The following is a 22,004-nucleotide window of genomic DNA, read 5'->3' on the forward strand; positions in this document are numbered from 1 at the left end:
TCTCCACTAATCAACTTCATGCCTAAAATCTCTAAAAGAAGCTCCCTGTTACAGTTCTTCTTTGACCTTTCTGACTCACACATTCGCTTTTCCGTCTGACAGCATGTCACCTCTATTCCACGCCCAAAGCAGCCAACTGTGGTCTTCACCCTCACTTAGTGGCTCTCTGAAGTGATTCTCCAAGATCTGCTCTTTATAATACAGGCAACCCTCTACATTTATTTGTGATAACAGTAATAATGATAGCAATAATAACAGCAGCCATAATTTATTTAGCACCTACTGTGTTTTCACCATTCACTACATAGATTCTCTCTAGTCTTTACAACAGTCTTGCAAGGTAGGTCTTGTTATCCTCATTCAACTCATGAAGAAACTGAGGTACAGGGAGCTTTCCCAAGCGAACTTTCCCAAGGATATGGCAAAGTAAGGATACAGATCCATGTCTAAATAGTATACTCCAAAATAAGCTTGCCTAATAGCAGATCTCACTCTATAGTGGTAACTATGAGGTTCCAATGAACACATATTGCTATCAAAATCAGTTTTTTGCCACGTATCAGTTTCTTGTTAATTTTGATGTTTGCTATAAATTAAACAGATATGAGTTAAACTGTTGAAAGATAGTTGCTATTACCTTTTCCTGGCATTTTCTGCTTCAAAGACTGTATTAAATGCTATTTTCAGATACTTATACTAATCTGATTATCTGCTAGTCACATTCCTATCCTAGAAATTGTTCAAAAGAATTGCGTACCACTGACCTCTGTTCTTCAGTAACTACAACAAAGTCAACACATAGTCAGTCACTGGTTTGGAAAGGTGGAATGAATTCTATTCATTCAAAATCATTTCTTGGTTAAATAGCAGTTAAGAACCCAGGCTTTAGAATCATGAGCTCCCAGCGTTTTTGACCTCAGGCAGATTACTTCATATCACTAAACTTTTTTCGTCTCTGTTAAAGGTCATATTAAGAGGTCATAGCTTATAGTTTTTCGTTTGTTTCTTTCCTCTTGTTTTGATGTTGAATGAGATAATCCATGTAAAACACATAGCATAGTGTATATCTTATGATAATAAATGTTTCTCTTTATTATTATGTAATTTTTATTTGAAAATAATTGTTTAACATTTGTAGCTATGTAGCATAACGACTTAACACATACTGTAAAACTTTGTTGATTTAGATCATAAAACATTGCAAGGTTTTGGTGAAAGTTTTTATTATTCTTAGCTAGACTGCAAATACATACTAATGTGTAGTATATGTCTTGGAGCCCTTATAAGAAGGCTTCCTTAAAAATTTCTTAGTTGGTAGTAAAGATGGAATTAAGAACAGAATTCGTTGTTTGGGACTTTTATCATGTGAAAACGTATTTTCCCATTTCTGCTTAGATCAGATGAAAATAAAAAGTTATTGAACATCATTATTCCAGGAACATGAGCCATCTTCTTGGTTCTAAATGTCAAAGACCTAAGCATTGCATCAGTGTCACTGGGAAGCTTAAGGCAGAAATGAACAAATAGAAAATTTTGTGTCAGTCAAGCTTCTCCAGAGGAACAGAACCAACTGGAGAGGGGTGTGCGTGTGTGTGTGTGTGTGTGTGTGTGTGTACACATATACATACACATATACACTTTCATTCATACATATATACACACATATGTATATGAATTGTGTGTGTATATACATAATATATGTATGTATACACACACAGTTCTAGTCAACACATTCTTAGATAGGCAATTGGAAATGAAAGGCATACATACTAGATCTGTCAGTGGATTTGGTATTTGGTCCATTCATAAGGTTTCAGGGACAATATGAGGAAGAAAAAGAAAAATCTTCAGTGCAAAATTATTGGCAGAAGCTTATCCATCTGACAAGGAAATCTGTTTTCAAACAATGTACAACTCAACATCCCAGGGTAACAGGGAGAAGATAGCACAGCTCTCTAGACCTTATTCTGCAAAAGTTAATCCAAAGGGTTGTAAAATAAAGGTGAGTTAAATTTTATTGATGTTGATGTTTGATTATTTCAGCCTGACAACTTACAACACCATTTTATAATGCAAATAGTTTTCTTTGCTAATCTTATAGATGATTCAGGATGGAAGTGTAGGCAGGTATCTAGAATCTAATCATAAAATCCTTGTGATACATCTCATCCATAAATTACGCAAAAGACTGTGGATTGCTGTCAGTGTTTTCACCATCTGTACTATGTTCAGTTTTCCCCCAAATGTTTAATTTTCTTATTTGGACATATATTAAATTAATGAATAAATTCAGTATTATATAAAATATTTACAGTTTACAAGGTACTTCCATATACATTGTCTAATGTAATAATTTTTATTCATCTTTTCACGAAACAGCTTTTGGTTTAATTGATTTTCTCTATTGCTATTTTGTTTCCAATTTTATTGTTTTTTGCTCTAATATTTACTGTTTCTTTCTTCTGGTTGTTTTAAGCTTAAGTTAGTCTTCTGTCTCCTCAAATGGAAGCTTAGGTTATTGATTTTAGATATTTCTTCTTTTCAAATATATGCATTCAAAGCTATAAATTTCCCTCTAAGTACTGCTTTTCATCCGTCCCACAAATTTTAATAAGTTGTATTTTCCTTTTCATTTACTTCAGAGTTTTAAAATTTCTCTTGAGATTTTTTATTTGACCTATGTGTTTAGAAGTATGTTGTTTGGAAGTAATTAGAAATATGTTGTTTAACCTCCAAATACTTTGGAATTTTCCAGCTGTAACGTTTCTGTTACTGGTTTCCAGTTTATTTCCATTATGGTTTAAGAACATACTTTGTATGATTTCTGTTCTTTTAAATGTGTTAGGCTATGTTTTATAGCCCAGTGGATGGTCTATCTTTGTGAATATTACTTGTGAGCTTGAGAAGAGCGTGTATCCTGCTGTTGTTGGATGAAGGATTCTATAAATGTCATTTAAATCAAGGTGATTGATAGTGCTATTCAGGCCCACTGTATCCTTACTGATTTTCTGCCTGCTTGATCTGTCAATTACTCAAATAAGGGTATTGAATCTCCAACTCTAATAGTGGATTTGTCTTTTACACCTTTCAGGTCTATCAGTTTTGCTTCTTGTATTTTGACCCTGTTATTAGCTGCATACACACTTAGGATTATTACGTTTTGTTGTCTATTATATCTTTTTGATGGTTTTCTGAGAAAAGCATTCTTTCTCTGATTTTGAAGGATAATTTCACTAGATATAGACTTTTAGGTTTTTGGGCTTTTTCTTCAACACTTTAAATATTTCACTCCACTTTCTTTTTGTTTGCATGGTTTCTGATGAGAAGTCCACTGTAATTCTTTACTTGTTCCTCTCTAGGTAAGATATCTTACCTGCTTTTGCCTCTTTCAAGATTTTTTCTTTGTCTTTAGTTTTCTGCAATTTGAATATGATATGCCTAGGTGTATGTTTTTTGTTTTATTTTTTTTTTCTGGTGTTTGTCTAGTTTGGTATTTCCTGACCTTCCTGGATATGTGGCTTGTTTTCTGTCTTTAATTTTGAAAAATTCTCAGACGTTAGTACTTCAGATATTTCTTCTACTCTGCTTCCTCTATATGTTATACTTTTTGAAATCGTCCCATAGTTCTTGGATATCCTGTCATTTTTCATTCTTTTAATGTTTCGTGTTTCAGTTTTGGTACTTTCTGCTTACCTGTTTTCAAGCTCACTGATTTTTTTTTCCCTTGGCTGTGTGCAGTCTGTTGATGAGCCCATCAAATATATTCTTCATTTCTATTATAGTGCTTTTGATTTCTAGCATTTCATTTTGATTTTTTTCTTAGAGTCTTCATCTCTCTGCTTACATTGTTCATCTGTTCTTGCGAATTGTCTACTTTTTCCATTAGCACCCTTAACATGTTCATTGTAATTATTTTAAATTCTCTGTGTGATGATTCCAACATCCATTCCATGTCTCAGTCAGGTTCTGATGCTTGCTTTTACTCTTAACACGGTTTTTTTTCCTTGCTGTCTATCATGCCATGTAATTTTTTGTTGAAAGCTGAACATGTATTGAGTAATAGGAGCTGAAGAGGACTTTAATGTGAGGATTTATGTTACTGTGCTAGGAGTTGTGCAGTATCTAATGTTTATTGTCAGAAGCTTCAGATTCCCCCGGTGCCCTTGTTTTTGTCTCTCCTCTTATCTTTGGACTTCCCTGAATACTTCTCCTCAAAGAGAGTCTGCATCTTCCAGCTCTTCCGACTCTAATCAACTGTGTTTTACTGAAACCCTATTGGTGTGATGGTATGGTGCAGGAGAAAGGCATTCTACCTTTTTATGATTAAATATCAGTCTTTCAGCAGGCCTGTGTCTTGGGGCTGTGAGTTTCACAAGTGTTTATCTGGTGTTATAGCTCTTTTTTCCCCTCTCCTCTTAAGTGAAATAAGAAAGGGAGGGAGGCTGGAGCATGAGAAATATCCTTACCCCATGTGGGAAGAAGCTCAGATCAGGTCTTTTTCCCTGGAGAGTAGGCCTTTGCTACAGAGAGTCTCTGGGTGTATTTCACAAAGATGACTCATTCCCTCCCCCCTGCTAGAATCAGGAGAGGATCTTTCTTGGATCTTTACTATGAGAACCTGGTGGGATTCCTGGAGGCAAAATCCAGGAAAGGGTGGGGATTCTCCAAAACTGTGCCCCGCCCCCCGCCCCAGGAGTTTCTTAATCTCCAGCTGGTCTACATTCAGCCTCCAGCAATGCATTGCCATTTAACCAATTTATGGCTCCCAGGTCCTCAACTCCAGTGAAACAGATCTCAGCCTTGATAATCTGGATTAACCTATCTCTCCAGATTTTGAGGTGGTGGTTTGCTCTCCAATCTCAATTATCTGATTGGTCCAACAAACTGATTTTCAGTTTGTTCAGCTTTATTTGTAAGGATAGGAGTGATGACTTCCAAGCTCGTTACATATCAGAAATGAAACTGGACATCTCCCTTATGTAATACATTAAATTTACTTAATCCAAAACAGAGAACTGAAATATTGTTGACTAAATTCAGCTTTAACAATTGAGAAATTATAAAAATGTGGTTATGTATACATTATATAAGAATGATATATAAAGTGGATACTTTTATTAATTCTGTTTAAGAAAGTCAGAACTTAAATGTCTATCTGTATTTCATTCATTTTATAAATACTTATTGCATGATAACTACATTACAAGTACTCTGATTATATTCTGTACCATATGATTTATAAGGATTCTCTGCTAAAAATAAATCTTCATTACTTGGACACTTAAAAAGCACATTATTAAGACTCAAGCTAGCAGTTTCTTGACTGAAAAATAGTTGGGAAGAATCTGTTTCACCTTATTATTTGCATAAAAGGAAATTTTTCATTATTTGTGACTTCTTGTTTAAGAGCTCATGTAGTAATTTAGAGAGCTCAGGGATTTTCTAAATTAATACAAAGAAGTCTAAGTTCTCTACAGTTTTCTTTTCTCTAATCTAAATAAATTGAATTTTTATCCTTTTGTCAATAGTCACTATTCAGAGATTTGTAGAATGCTACAAAATTACCACCCCTTGTGAATATTGGCCGGTAAAGATGTGCTTTTCTTTGGGCATGATAATAACAGTATCACTTTTTGGGGGGGGGGGGGCTGTGTTGGGTCTTAGCTGCAGCACCTGTGATCTTTGATGCGGCACGCGGGATCTTTTGTTGCGGCTCCCGGGCTCTTCGTTGCGATGTGCAGGTTACTCTCTAGTTGTGGCATGCGGTTTTTCTCTCTCTAGTTGTGGCATGCAGGCTCCAGAGTGCACGGGCTCTGTAGTTTGCGGTACGCAGGCTCTCCTGTTGTGGCATGCAAGCTCAGCAGTTGTGGCATGTAGGCCTAGCTGCCCCGCAGCATGTGGGATCCTAGTTCCCCAACCAGGGATCGAACCCACGTCCCCTGCACTGGAAGGTGGATTCTTTACCACTGGACCACCAGGGAAGTCCCAATAATAGTATCACTTTTGAAGGAGAAATGTACACTCACAAAAATCATTACTTTGTCATGTTTCAGCTTAGGTAGGTTATGCATGTGTTGTCAAGACTTCAAAATCAGCAGATGAATATGAATAAATTTAGAAAGGAAATAAAATAAACATTGTTGGTAACTTTTAATATTTAGATATGTAAGTACATAGAATACAAGCACAAAATGTATTACTATATCTTATTTTTCTGCAGTGTGTGAAGATTTTCAAAAGCAAAACAAAACAAAAATGTGGGAGGCACTCTGGTGAATTGGAAAGCCTAGGGGACAAAGAGTTGAAAGATTTGGGTTTTAAGGTCTGGTTAGGCCATGTGTTTGTGTGACTTTGAGTTCATTTATCACCTCTCCTTCCTTTTAAAATTTCATACATAAGTGAGACTTTTGGATCAGGTCATCAGTAAGAGTAGTTTTAGCTCATAAATTATATAATTCTACGTCACAGTTCACACTAGGATTATGCAATTATACAATTTATAAAATATGTATAAAAAAAGTTTTGGGGCTTCCCTGGTGGCGCAGTGGTTGAGAGTCCGCCTGCCGATGCAGGGGACACAGGTTCGTGCCCCGGTCCGGGAAGATCCCATGTGCTGCGGAGCGGCTAGGCCCGTGAGCCACGGCTGCTGAGCCTGTGTGTCCGGAGCCTGTGCTCCTCAACGGGAGAGGCCACAACAGTGAGAGGCCCGCGTACCGCAAAAAAAAAAAAATGTTTTGTCATTTTCCTATAAAATGTGCCTGAATTTTCTTTCTCTATTTCTTTCTTTCTCTATTTTCTGTTTCTTTCTCTGTTTTTTTCTTTTGTGTTGGGAAGGGTAGAAGAAGAACATTGAGAAATTTAAATACTTTTCCCAAAGAATAATAGCAGTGCTTTCCTTGGATAAAAATTTGTTACTGGACTTACACATAACAAGGTGGATAGATGCTTATGTAGCATAGTTGTTGAATCAGCAGAATAGAACATCTTCCCTCTGACTTAATCCACCTTCAAACTTCATTTACTATTTATGGTTTATTTCTTTAGGTTAAGACAGATAGCCCTATGCTTTTAAAATTTCTGTACACCTGATTATTACCAACTTTATCTGCCAAATTATGTGCTTTTCTATGACACCTGATTCAGAGGCACTATGTGTTAAGACTTTTGATTTGGGAGAAAGGGAAGGAGAAAACAACTGGATCCTGGGGCATTGCTCAGAGAGGGTAAATTTTGATAGGTAGATAGATATGAAAGATACATATTTAAAATTTTGTATTTGTATAACTGCGGCATATATATTGTGTGTATGTGTGTGTATTTATATATATTTGAGGTATAGGGCAAGATGTGGGACTTGAGGACATTCTGTGAATAAGGCGTAAAGAAAGGTTAAGCGAAACTACCAAAGTTTGTAGGGAAAACTGAATCCCATCGTTTCTCATAAAGCAGCATCTCAGAGTTTGTTCCTTGAAATAGTAAAAAAGAACTGTCCGGCAAGTAAGAGGTTCCCTAGCCATCTGCTTTGGGGAAACTTTGCAGGCTATAGCCCTTCCCTGAGATTCACAGTGAACGTTTACGTGTTAGCTTTATTGAATCAACATTTCCCAAATGTGTTTGAATTTAAAACACCTTTTACTGGAGTGTCTCATGGGATTTTGGAAAACACTTGCAGAGAGCACTTTCTGTTTACAATTATTACCAATTCTAGTAAGTATCCTCCAGAATAATTGGGATTGACTAAATGTTTTTCTGCTGAAGAATTCAGAGTGTTTTGTGGTATTCATTAGCCACAAACTTAAGCTCTAGTATCTAATTTGAAGTAAATCTTTAAATATGTATTCGACTTTCCCACTGTTTGCCTTATGGTAATGAAGTGGCATTATTTTATTTCATATAAATGAAATTTTGAATTGTACCATATTTCCAAAATTAATGAAATGATTTATTTTTGTAGATAAAATAATTTATAGCTCTGCAAGTTAAACACAGCAGGACTCTTTCTTTATTCTCATACTTACAGGCTACTTAACATCCCAGTGAACTTAATGGACCAGCAATTCTTTCTTTCCTCCCCCCCACCTTTTATTTTTTTGGTTTAGTTGTTTGATCAATTGCATATTAATGAAATTATTTTTTCATAAATTCACAATTTCATCAAATGTGTGTCTTTTGTTTATTTTCTAGACTAGCTGACAAAAAGTATATTTTGGATTTTTCTTAGTTCACTAGAAAAGAGAGGAACTTAAGTCTTTATTTTATTGTAGATTTAGTGACAGGATAAAGTGATCTTTTTAAACTCAGTATATAGTATATTATAGGAACTGGAATTAGTTCCTATTGTCATAAACAATAGAAATAATAGTGAGATTTATTACTGGCCCATTTCTTGCTCAATGTAATTTTATTTAACAGTTATAATTTAAAATGTAAATAAAGATATGGATCTCCATTTTTGTCATCTGACTAAGCTGTTCTTTCCATGGATACATTCCCACCACACCAGCGACTTTGTCTCTAGTCATGGACCCAGTAGAAGATGTTCTCCACTCATTATTTGTCACCAGTCATATTTGTCTTATATATCACCATAGCTTCTTCCCTCCTCTCCCAAAGACAATGATGTCCTTTTTCATGACCAAACCTCCACAGTCTTATCTCCTAATACTACCCTATGATTTACTTATCAGTTACTGTTCTCAAATCAGACTTACTGAAATTCTGCAAATATTTCTCATCCCTTCACTTTTATGTTTTTGTTTTGCCTAAACTCTCTGCTTGAAAATTCTTATTTCCTACTTCTTTTATAGTCCTAGCCTTTAAAAGTCACCTCTTCTACCAGACTTTCCTGGAAATCCTGAGTACAATCTTTCCTCTTTGAGCTTGTAGGCTATTAAGTACATCATCTAATTTTTAATCCATTTTGCCTGGTATTTATGTATGTGAATTACCTCCATACTAGGTTTTTAAGCTGCTTGAATGCTGAGGTAGTGCCCTGGCACCTTCTGTATTCCATGACACTTAGCAATATACTTGTACTTTGTTAGACAAACATGAGATATTTCTTGAATTAATAAATGAGTGAATGAATGTGATTTTACATCAGATTACCTAAGAAAAAGGTTAGAATATACAAGAATTTATAACTACAGAAGCAATTTTGAACAGAGTAGGTTACAAAAGTTTCTTTTAAATTAACACTGTAAAAGCAACCAATGTATAGATATTTTAAAGTTGGTTTCACTTATAAAATTGTAGATATTAATAATGTCATTAGTATCTAACTTTAACTCTTTATATCTCTTTTCCAAAATGGTCAAAGATGTTTAACTTTTGTCTTTTTCTCTTTTTATCATAAATAGGTATAAATAATACTTTAAACACTCTGTGGACTAAAGAATAAAATATAACAACAACAAAAAAATGACCATGACTATTTACACCATCTGTTGTTAGGCTAACAGACATACTTGTGCTTAACCAATGGCATGTATATCTACAAAAGTTCCTAACTACAGAGACGAAACTTAGAGATTTTTTTCTACTCAAATAGTATTTTGTGCCAAAGAAATAATCAAAAGATAATGGGAACAACAAAAACAAACATTCAGTATAGTTGAATTCAAGGTTTAAATTTTTGGTGTTTTGAACCAAAATAGTTCAAGGAGTAATAAAAATAGCTTCACCAATGGAAATTTATCTTCACTATATTATGCTATAAAAAGTCATGTACTCCAAGTATTTATGACTATCAGTGAAACTTGTAGTGAACTGGCTAAACAAAAATGTTTAGGAGCAGTGGACATCCAAGTAACACTTACATTACTTCAAAGAATATGTGTGGCCTATAAAAACCATACCCAGAGATTACCAGTAGCAGCAAATTCTACCTGAATAGCTTTGTAGGAATTAATTGAGAGGACTTCTGGTTGCCTTATTGGATCACAAGAAAACAAACAAACAAACAAAAATAAATAAAATAATAAGAAGAACAATAACATTAAAACTAGCATAATTATGGTTAAAGGACCATGTTTTGAAAATAAAACACACAAAATGGAAAGTCTGGATCTAGGCCTGAATTTTAGGTATGCGTAAATTATTAGTGATTTATTACTAGTTCATCTAAATTTACTTAACTTTAGTGATCATGCTTTTCTTCCACCTCTTGACATTGTTTTAGAACTTTTAAAGGCATTTTTAGGACATTTAAAGACATTTTTATAGAATAGGAGGGTTTGGGGGAGAACCATTTGGTGCTGTGATGAAATCCTTGAATACACTTAGGTAGGTAAATAGAAAAGACGATGAACAAACTGTTCTTCCCTGGAACTCTATAGGATCATTTCTCAAAGTTTCTTATGTTGAACACTAATACCTCAAGAGGTTAATAAATGCTACTAAGTAAGAAAATGAAGAAGGAATTTGCAGAATCTATAAATACAGTAATCAATGGATTGAGTAAAACTGAAAGGATTCCTTTACTTCTCGAAGCTTTCAATATCCTAATGTGCATTGGGGACCCTCAAGAAGAACATATAGTTTGTAGCACTTGCAAAGAATTGTTTGACCTAGGACCACTTTTTCATCAAACGTCATGTATTAGTATGGAGCACACTTTTTAATACACTGTGCTATTATTTCAAAGTAAAAAAAAAATGATGTGCCTTACATTAGAATAATGTAAGATTATTATAGAATAATCTACCTTACATTTCTGTAATAAAAAATTGTACATAAAAAGATGCCATTAGAAAAGATACACACCACTCTGTCATCATAGAGCTTCCATGTTAGGAAAGTAACTTTGTAAAAAGTTGACAAATATAAAAACTAATCATACATTATGATGTATGCTAAAAACAGGGAGTTGAGATACGTGGTCAGGAAAGACTCGAGGCAGGTAATATTTAAGCTTCATGTAATCTGTTTACATAGGCATGTAATCTGTTTATATAGGAATAGGCTTTTAGAAGTAAGGTATTCCGTGAAGAAAGAAGGGTATATGCAAATGTTCTAAGGTGGATAGAAACTCGGCACGGTTGGGTAGTAACATACACAGGAGTTTAACACACACACACACACACACACACACACACACACACACACACGGAGAGTTAGGCAGGCCAGATCATGCAGAGCTTAGAGCCCAAAGTAAGGGAGGTTGGATTTTATTCTTTGTGCTTTGGGCAACTTGCAGGGTTTTAAACAGTGAATTTTGTTATTTGATTTACATTGTGAGATCACTTTTTCTGCTCTATGGTAGATTGATTGAAAGTGGTCCCAAGTGGAACTCTGGAAGACCAGTTAAAAGGCTGCTCTAATCCAGATGAAAGATGAAAGGGGTGATGTATTGTCAGATTCAAGATACAGTTTGATGCTTTGCAGTGGAAGATAAGAGAGAAGTAGCAAATAAACATGACCTTGATCTCCTTTTGCCCCTCTGCTCTTCTTTCCAGATAGCAGCAGCAGTGATACTTAGCATTACTTTTTGCCAAAGTGTAAATTATATAAATTACAAATCTCTCTTGAGATAGACTTTATTCGATATAACGTTTGGAAGAGTTCCAAAATGATTGGCAGAAACAATGTGTAAAATCGCTTGGAATCACATCTACCTCTTTGCCTGTTCCATCCATCTTATTCTGACACTTTATTTCAGCACACCCTTTCATTTTGAATGAATCTCATTTTCTTTTATGACACTCTTGTATAGGACATGCAGATGAAAATTAATTTGGTACTATGAGAAATGAGAACTCTTTTAGCAAGGATGTGCCACAATGGCATTCTCTGCAATAGCTGTCCATATCAGCACTATCATTTACGTTAGCCAACTGTTATTCCCCCTAAATTTAAATCTTGCTTCCTACCACTTATGGCCTTTGAGTCCATGATAAAAAAAGCAAAAGCAAAACTAAGTTGGGGGGGACCTCTTCCATATAGAATGCTTATGCTACACAGACATATTATTCAGACTAATTTTAACTTCACTTACTCAAATTTAAATTACATATACTTTTATATGTTAGCCAAATTCCAAGTAAATGAAAATTATAAAGAAAATAGAGTTTTCTTTAATATTCGCTTCATTTGTGTTAACAAACTGAATGGCCTCAAAAATCTGTGCATAGAAATATTTTCTCTTGAGTTTTCTAAGATTATTTAGCGAATACATTAATAGGCAAGTATTTTAAGTATCTGTTAATAGCAGGTAACAGAAATATGCAGTGTTTGCTTTGGGGGATTGGCTGTGAAGAAATACCTAACAGTGAGGATTATTAAACTTTAGACGATATTAAAGAGTGAGATCAGAGAATACTTTAAAAATAGACTTACTTAAAAAATAAATCTATATCTGTTATCTATATAATATATGTATATACACACAAATAAAATATACCATAGCTCAGTTGCTTTTCCGTGTAGGTCATAGAGACATTTGCCTTAAAGATTGTGTCTTAAATTCTCTCTTTTTAATGAATGAAAAAATTATGTGCTTTAACATTTTCAGTTATTCACCAAAGAATTTTAAAGTAATAGCTATACATTTAGTAGACCTAGTTTCTGTTAGTTCTCTTTGGCACTGAAATTGTAAACAGGAAGATAAATATCTGTGAAGATATGTCCTTTCACACGCTCTTCAAGCCCTCATTATTTCTCATCTGATGTATTATAATTTTTCCTAACATATCACCCTGCTTCTAGTTTTCCCTTTCTCTAAGCCATTCTCCATCTTGCTGCCAAAATGATCTTTCTAAAACATATTTAATCATGCCATTCCTTGTTTAAATTCATTATTTTAAAATCTAAACCATCTCTCATTGCGTGTAGGACCCGTCAGTGCATCATCTCTTTCTGTTTCTGGTTACACAACTGACGTATACCATTGTTACCCCATTTTGAAGTTAGGAGACTGAAGCTCAGAAAGGCCAAAGAACTTCAGCAATGTCACAAAGCTAATAAGTGACAGAGTTTAGGTCACATGTTACATGGATTCAGTCCTTTGAAGTTTGTTGAAAATTTTCTTAGGCACCATAAATGTTCTATATGTGCTAGAAGAGAATATGTCTGCATTTGTTGGGTGAAGTGTTCTATATATGTTCAGTGGGTCAAATTTGTTAATCTTCTTATTAAAATCTATATCCACATCCATTTTCCTCTGGTTATTCTATGAAAAGAGATGTGTTAAAATCTTTCACTAGCATAATAAGCTTGTCTATATCTTATGTAGTTGTTAATCTGAGTCTATGTTATTAGATAAAATAGTTTTATCTTCCTGAAAAATGGAATCTTTAAATTATTGTAAAATCACTCTCATTATTTCTAGTAATGCTGTTTATCTCAATAAAAGATATTAATATAACCACATGAATTTTCTTTTTGTTAGCATTTACCTGGTATACATGTTTTTCCATCTTTGCTACTTTCTACCTTTAGATATCCTTACGTTTTGGAAATCTCTCTGGTATACTGCATTTAACTGCATTTTTTGTTTGTTTGTTTTTGTTTTGTTTTTTTAATCTCATCTGATAGTTTTTGTCTTTCAACTTTTGTCTTTTTACTGTTTTGGAGTAAATATACTGTTTCTCTTCTTTTAGTGGCTACTCTATAATTCCAACATGTTTTCTTAACTTATGAAAGTGTAGAAGTCAATCACATACCCTTTTGCTCCCATCAGAGAACACAATATTTGGAACACTTGAATTCCTTTAAACTTTAATTCCTTTAAATTCCTTTAATACCCAAATCCCACAAAGTTATATGTTATTTTAATGTATTTGAGGATAGTTAAATTCTGTCTTTTTTTTTTAAAGACATTCTTCTTATTATTTCATATATATAACCAGTGCTCATTTAAATTTATCTACAAATTTATAACTGTCACTGTTCTTATTTTCCTTCTTGGATTTTAGAACTACTTGCATTTTAGAACTACTATCTGGGATTATTTTCCATTTATCTGAAATACATTCTTCAGAATTGCCTTTAATGAAACTCTACTAGAGGCAAATTTTCTCAGTTTTTAGTGGGTTGAAAAATGTCTTTGACTTTTGCTCTTGTGAAAATTCTACTGGAGCTAGAATTTGGGTTAGCAGTTATTTTCTTTCAACATGCTAAAGATTTAATTTCATGGGAAACTGAACATTTGCTGACAGTCTCACAATCACTCTTTGGGAGGTAATCTGCCTTTTCTCACTAGCTACTTTTAAGATTACCTCTTTGTCTTTGGTGTTCTGAAGTTTCACTCTGGTACATCCAAGTGTGAGTTTCTTTTTGGTTATTTTGCTTGTGATTTGTGATTTTTAAGGAGAATGATTGGTCACTTTCATTGGTTCCGAAAATTTCTCAGTCATTATTTCTTCAAATATCTCTTCTGCCTTATTCTCTCTGTCCCTTTCTTTTGGAACTCAAATTACACTTAGGTAAGGCCATCTTACTCTATTTTCTATGTCTCTTAACCTTTCTTTGGCTTCCTATGCTGAATTCTGCATAATTCCTTCTAGTCATGTTTCAGGTTACTAATTCTCTCTTCATATCTGAAAGCCTAATCTCTGTTAAGCCTGACCATTGAATTTTGAATTTCAGGTATTATATTTTTTCTTTCTAGAAATTGTATGTGGTTCTCTTTCAAACATGCTTTATCATTGTATATAGTTTCCTGTTACTATTCTTAAGAGTATCTTTTATTTCTTGAAATTTAGTAAGCATTGTTATTTTATTGCTGTCTGTTAGTTCTAATATTTGAAATCTTTGCAACCAGTTTCTGTTGTTCTTGTTTCTACTGTTCTTGTTCATAAGTGTTGTTTCTTTATGAGTGAAGTAATTTTTTACTGTGTGATACTCATTTTTCTGTAGAAAATTACTGGTAGGAGTTCTTTGAGACCTAGTATAAAGGTGTTTTCTCTGAAAAATATTTGTCATTGCTTCTGCCACAAAGAGGCACTAATGATCTTCAACTACTTTAAACTACCTGGTTTGAGGTGTTTTTGTTTGTTTATTTTTCAGTTTTATTGAGGTATAATTGACAAATGAAAGTGTAATGTATTTAAAGTGTACAACATGATGATATGTGTATATTGTGAAAGAGTTACCACAATCCAGCTAACACAGTCACCATTGAGGGTTTGGTTTGGTTTGTTTGTTTTTTAAACTACCCAAGTCACATTAATTTGAGCTGCAAATATACCCAAGGGTAGGTTTGTGGTTACTAAATGAATCTCGGGTGACCCACTTCTATGGGGGAGGGTCTCCTCTTTGGGCAAGCCCTAAGCTTTGTCTCTGTACCCCTGTGCCCCGCAACTGTGTGAAAACTGCAGCTTAGGGTCACAAAGTTCCAGTAAATGTCCTCAGGCAAAAAAAGGCTTTAGTGCATTTTAACTCTCTAGGGTCCTGCCTTCCTTAGATTGTATTCTAATAATTTCCCTAGTACTTTATCAGCTCTCCAATGCTATTAAGAAAAATAACAAATGTATGTATATGTGTACACACACACATACACACACACACACGCACGCACACACTCACACTCCAGCATGTTTAGTTCTTTTAAGCAAGAGATATTATGCAAACACCTAGCCTTTCAAATATTGGAAACAATCATTCAAATTTATAAGCTAAAATTTAGCAAGATTTATACTAAAGGTATAAGCAGAATAACTTAATGGGTAAAGTTAATCAGATGGCTGTAAGGCAGCTTATTGTGACACACAAATTTCATCTTTAATAGAAAACAAATTGTAGAAGACCTAATTCAAGGAGAAATAGCTCATAAGGGTTCTTGGGAGGCTGAAAAATAACACCAGCAGAAATAATAATAGCTAATACTATTAAGGACTTAAAATGTAGCAATTTTTCAAAGTGCTTTACATGCATTACCTTAGTTAATCCTTCCATTAAATCTATGACATACCTAGTATTTTTATCCCCATGTTATACATGAGAAGACTGAGATGCAGAGAATCACAGATTATAAGTGGTATAAAAGGGAGTCAAACCTGGGGAGTAACAGTCTAAAATCCATGCTTTATCTATTGATATATTGCTGCCCTAACAGTAAAGGAAAATGATGGATATATATTTTTAAATTTATGTGTGAAGAAAGGTTTCAACTATATCTCATTGTGGGTAAAATTAAAGCAAAACATGCATTTGAAAGAACAGTTATTACATAGTATAGGAGACATCACATAAATGTTGGCTGGTGACTGGATGTTCTTATAAGAAAGCTTTGATTATTATTGTGGTAGTATAATATAAAGTATAAGGAAAATAAGTAACAGCAATAATCTACTATACTTCCAAATTGTAAAAAAGAGAGATTATTTTCATGGCAAATTTTAAAGAATGGGTCAATTAAAATAAGTTTAATTTTATACTGCAATGACTTGTGAAAATCAAGTATAATCTAGCAAAAAAACCTACAAATAATACAATAGAAAATTCAATTAGAGAGACAAAGAATACCACATACCCTACTTATATTTAGTTAATATTATGTGGCGTAAACTATTTAAGAATAAAGGATTTGAGGGAATGATTCAACTGAGTGCAACTTCAAGTTAAAAAATGGTTACAAATATAATTAGGGAAAACTCTGATAATATTTGCAGATGACACATGGCAAATCAGGAAACAATTTGAGAATATAGTAAAACTAATTACTTGGAACTCAACTACATTCAACCCTTGTTTAACTGGCATAAATGGGGTGGTGAATAGATAGAAAGGAAACCACAGACTACCCAGAATCATGGTTAATACAAAACTGTAAAACTAATAACAATATGACATAAAACAAATTTATGAATAATCTAGTAGTTCAACACAGTCCACAGATGTTACCCAAAAGTGTAAAAGAAATACAAGTACTTGGATTCAAGACCATGTAAATTATCTGCCAAAAAAGTACTGGGCTGTTAAACAACTCTTAGTAAAGATCCTTGTATTTATGAGTCTTGAATTAAGCAGACACATGCCTCCTTTCTCTTTCATTACTACCCTTAATTAGAAGTTCAACTAAAATTCTTGCTCAGTGGTGTTAGAATACAGGCATACCTTGTTTTATTGAGCTTCACTTTATTACACTTCTCAAGTATTGTGGGGTTTTTTTGTTGTTTTGTTTTGTTTTTTACAAATCGAAGGTTTGTGCCAACCCTGTGTCAAGCAAGTCATTTTCCAATAGCATTTTCTCACTTCATGACTCTGTGTCACATTTTGGTAATTCTCAGAATATTTCAAACTTTTTCATTATCATTATATTTGTTACTGTGATCTATGATCAGTGATCTTTGATGTTACTATAGTAGTTGTTTGGGGCTGCCATGAACCACACCTATGTAAGACAGCGAACTTAATCAATAAATGTTGTGTGTGTTCTCACTGCTCCACCCACCAACCATTCCCCCATCATTCTCCTTCTCCTTGTGCCTCCCTATTCCCTGAGATACAATACAGTGTTGAAGTTAGGCCAATTAATAACCCTACAATGGCCTCTAAGTGTTCAAGTGAAAGAAAGAGTCTTACTCTTTCTGTAAATCAGAAGCTAGAAATGATTAAGCTTAGTGAGGAAGGCATGTCAAAAGCAGAGATAGGCTGATAGCTAGGATTCCTGTACCAAACAGTTAGCCACACTGTGAATGCAACGGGGAAAGTTCCTGAAGGAAATTAAAATCGCTATGCCAGTAAACACATGAAAGATAAGAAAGCAAAACAGCCTTACTGCTGATATGGAGAAGGTTTTTGTGGTCTGGATAGATCAAACCAGCCACAACATTCCCTTAAGCCAAAGCCTAATCCAGAGCAAGGCCCTAACTCTCTTCAATTCTGTGAAGGCCGAGAGAGGTGAAGAAGCTGCAGAAGAAAAGTTTGAAGCTAGCAGAAGTTGATTCATGAGGTTGAAGGAAAGAAGCCACCTACATAACATAAAAGTACAAGGTGAAGCAGCAAGTGCTGATGTAGAAGCTACAACAAGTTATCCAGAAGATCTAGTTAAGATTATTAATGATGGGGGATACACTAAACAACAGATTTTTAATTGTAGACAAAATAGCCTTATACTGGAAGAATATGCTATTTGGACTTTCATAGCTAGAGAAGAGAAGTCAATGCCTGGCTTCGAAGCTTCAAAGGATTGGCTGACTCTTGTTAGGTAGAGGCTGGTGCAGCTGGTGACTAACTTGAAACCAGTGCTCATTTACCATTCCGAAAATCCTAAGGCCCTTAAGAATTATGCTAAATCTACTCTGCCTGTGCTCTGTAAATGGGACAACAAAGCCTGGATAATAGCACATCTGCTGACAATATGGTTTACTGTTTTAAGCCCACTGATGAGATCTACTGCTCAGAAAAAAATTCCTTTCAAAATATTACTGCTCGTTGACAATGCTCCTGGTTGTTCAAGAGCTCTGATGGAGATGTACAATGAGATTAATGTTGTATTCATGCCTGCTCACACAACATCCATTCTGCAGCCCATGGATCAAGGAGTCATTTTGACTTTTGAGTCTTATTATTTAAGAAATACATTTCATAAGACAATAGCTGCCATAAAGAGTAATTCCTATGATGGATCTGGGCAAAGTAAGTTGCAAACCTTCTAGAAAGGATTCACCATTCTAGATGTCATTAAGCATATTTGTGTTTCATGGGAAGAGGTCAAAATATCAACATTCACAGGAGTTTGGAACAGGTTGATTCCAACCCTCATGGATGACTTTGTGGGGCAAAAGACTTCAGTGGAGGAGGAAACTGCTGGTGTAGTGGAAACAGCAAGAGAACTAGAACTAGAAGTGGAAGATGTGACTGAATTGCTGCAATCTCATGATAAAACTTGAGCAGATGAGAAATTGTTTATTATGGATGAGCAAGAAAGTGTTTTGAAATAGAATCTAGTGCTAGTGATGATGCTGTGAAAATTGTTGAAATGACAACAAAGGATTTAGAATAAATATTGCACAAACTTATTTAATAAAGCAATGGCAGGGTTTGAGAGGATTGACTCCAACTTTGAAAGCAGTTCTACTCTGGGTAAAATGCTATCAAATAGCATTGCATACTACAGAAAAATTGTTCATGAAAGGAAGAGTCATTGATGTGGCAAGCTTCATTGTTGTCTTATTTTAAGAAATAGCCACAGCCACCCCAACCTTCAGTGACCACCACCCGATGAGTCAGCAGCCATCAGCATCAAGGCAAGACACTCCACCAGCAAAAAGATTGTGACTCTCTGAAGGCTCAGATGATGGTTAGCATTTTTTAATAATAAAGCATTTTTAATTAAAGTATATGCATTTTTTAGACATAATGCTATTGCACACTTAATGCTATTGCACACTATATTGTAGTGTGCAATAGCATTACAATATAGTGTAAACATACTTTTATATGCACTGGGAAACCAAAAATTTCATGTGACTCGCTTTATTGCGATATTCGTTTTATTGCAGTGGTCTGGACCCCAGTCCACAATTATCTCTGAAGTATGCCTGTACCCCACAAGTACTGCTGTATGAACTGAGGGATAGGGCCTAGTCTATCAGGCTATCTTAGATAGCTCTGTACCGTTTATTTATTACTACAAATATCTTTTGGTATATAGTTGTTTTATTCATAGTAATTTTCATTTCTTTACAAATGTACTCTTTATGATTAATTATTACTTTATCTTCTACCAGATAATCAAGAGTTGAGTGCCCTCCCAAATATATAATCATTTAGATATTGTCTAGAGAAAATTTACCTTTGCTTTTTTGCTGTAAAAATTTCACATAAACTATAGATTTTTGCATAAATTGATATTTAGATAAAACTCTAGGAGTAATGTTTCCTTTGTTTCAGAAAACAAAAACTTTGTTTCCTTTAAAGACACACTCAGATTGGTTGGTATGATATAGCAACCTAAAAATATTTATTAAATTGAATTACTGAACTGAAGTTGAATTTCTGAATTAATAACAAACATGGAAATAAACTAATTCTAACTAATTCATATCCTGAGAACATTTTATAGTGATTGGGGAAAAAAGAAAAAAACCCAAACCTTACTAATCATTTTGCAGCTGAGAAGACCATTATACTGAGCTGACCAAGACCTCACAACAGCAACCTATTAGAACGGAATCTTCAGCTCCCAAATGAACTTTTTTTTTATGATGGACTATATTTTTTAGAATAGTTTTAATTTAGATTTACAGAAAAATTGAGAAAATAGTACAGAGTATTTCCATATATACCCCCCCTCATCTTCTATTATTCACATCTTGCTTTAGTGTGATACATTTATTACAGGTAACACACCAATACTGAAACCTTTATTGTGAACTAAGTCTATAGTTTAATTCTGAAAATCACCCTTTGGAAAATTCTGTCCTACAACATACCATGGCCTACCACATTAACTTAGACTGGTTTAATATATAAATCTAAAAGCATTAAAACTCAGTTTCATTAGAATTATCTCTGGAAGTGTAGCTAAGAAATTGATAATAGCAGTTAGTTCTTAGAGAGAGTTATTGGCTGAAGGTATAAAAATGAAGGGAAGATCTGTTTCTTGTGTACCACTGTGTACCTTTTAAAGTTTTTACCAAGTATATATATTACCTATTTAAAAATTTACAAAAATTAACAAAATGCTATAAATTTGATTACTCTGTAATTCAGTCTGTCCTGGAAAAAAGGGTTTACTGTGTAAATATGGATTTTGTTACCATAACTTTTATAATACATGTCCACAGCAATAAAACATTGTTGCTAACTAAAATCATACACATATAACCTGTTCTCAAATATAAGATGGTAAATTGTTTAACATAAAGCAATCAGTATAGGAGTATTTTAGAAAATAACTAACACATGATGTTCTTAGATAAGATAGTGAGAAATCAGAGAATTATACTCACAAGACATGCATGTCTATAATTTAATAAAATAAGTAGTATAGTATGCCTTATTGATTTTAGTTTTTAACTTAATATGAGTAATATGTTTTTAAAAGTTGGTTATTCTGGAGAAATTAACCCAAATTTGTCAAAGAAAATCAAAATAAAAGTTCATTAAACAATATGTTCTGCAAGGAGGGATTCATCATAATTTAGCCTCTATGCAAACAGCAACTTTCTCAGCCATTTCATTGGGAAATGTCTATCTAAATAAAATTGTTGTAAAATACTTGGCTAGTGGGGTCTGTACTATAGCATATTATTCTGATTTATAATAATAAAATTATAACCTACTTTCATTTATTTTCCATATATTTATACTGTTATTATCATTATTATTATTTTACCCTTTCAATAGTCCTGGGAAGTATACTGTTGATGCCACTTTCCAAAGCAGGGGATGGACACAGCAATCAAAGGTCTTTTTTCTAGGTTACCCAGAGATCTCAGAGCATTGTCAACTCTACTTTCTTGACCCAGGTCAAGGTACCCCCTCTTTATATTATACTCCCTGACTGTAACTACAGCTTAATTATACAAAGCCTTAATAATTAGAAATTCAAGCAGAATTAATTAAAAAAGAGAAAGATGATATTAAGTATTTTTAAAATAACAGTGTCCAAGGAGCTTCAGAATAATCTCTCAGGATCACAACGCAGTGAGAACTGATTCTCAGGATCATCACATGATGGAGATATTAAACTTTAATCTGCAGGCTCTATTAATTAAATCAGGAAAGTAGGAAACAAACCTTCTAGAAAGGAAAACAAAAGTTTTCAGCGAACATCTTTTGCATTAGTGCTCAGTTATCCTGAAAAAACTCAAAACTATTAACCATACCAATTTTATCCCTGAACAGTCCAGTGAATTTTCTACAGAAGACTGCAAATTCTTAGTGAGCAGAAACCATGTGGTCCTCATCAAGAGTTGTTATGATACCTATATGTGCTGTTGCATAATCAGTGCTTGTATCTATACATCAGTAAATATTCATGAGGACCAAGAAGTAGGAAAATGAGTAGTTATTAAAAACCATGGAATTTGTCATCACATTAAAATTTATTTAAG

At 34.0% G+C, this 22,004-nt stretch overlaps 1 protein-coding gene across 5 annotated transcripts in view; it reads left to right on the forward strand.

The window, feature by feature from the left end:
* The window catches only part of XRCC4 (X-ray repair cross complementing 4), a 316,241-nt gene that overhangs the window by 198,898 nt on the left and 95,339 nt on the right, over nt 1-22,004 (forward strand). For 2 of the 5 annotated variants that reach the window (XM_067731165.1, XM_067731166.1), the window contains exon 8: nt 21,295-21,466. The exons of the other annotated variants lie outside the window; for them this stretch is intronic. In XM_067731165.1, coding sequence (XP_067587266.1) covers nt 21,295-21,451 — 157 coding nt within the window. In that variant the 3' untranslated portion in view covers nt 21,452-21,466. Of the gene's footprint in view, nt 1-21,294; nt 21,467-22,004 lie in introns of those variants that run through there. 5 annotated transcript variants of the gene reach the window in all.

This window comes from Pseudorca crassidens, chromosome 3 (assembly GCF_039906515.1).
Source record: "Pseudorca crassidens isolate mPseCra1 chromosome 3, mPseCra1.hap1, whole genome shotgun sequence".
Classification (NCBI taxonomy): Eukaryota; Metazoa; Chordata; class Mammalia; order Artiodactyla; family Delphinidae; genus Pseudorca; species Pseudorca crassidens.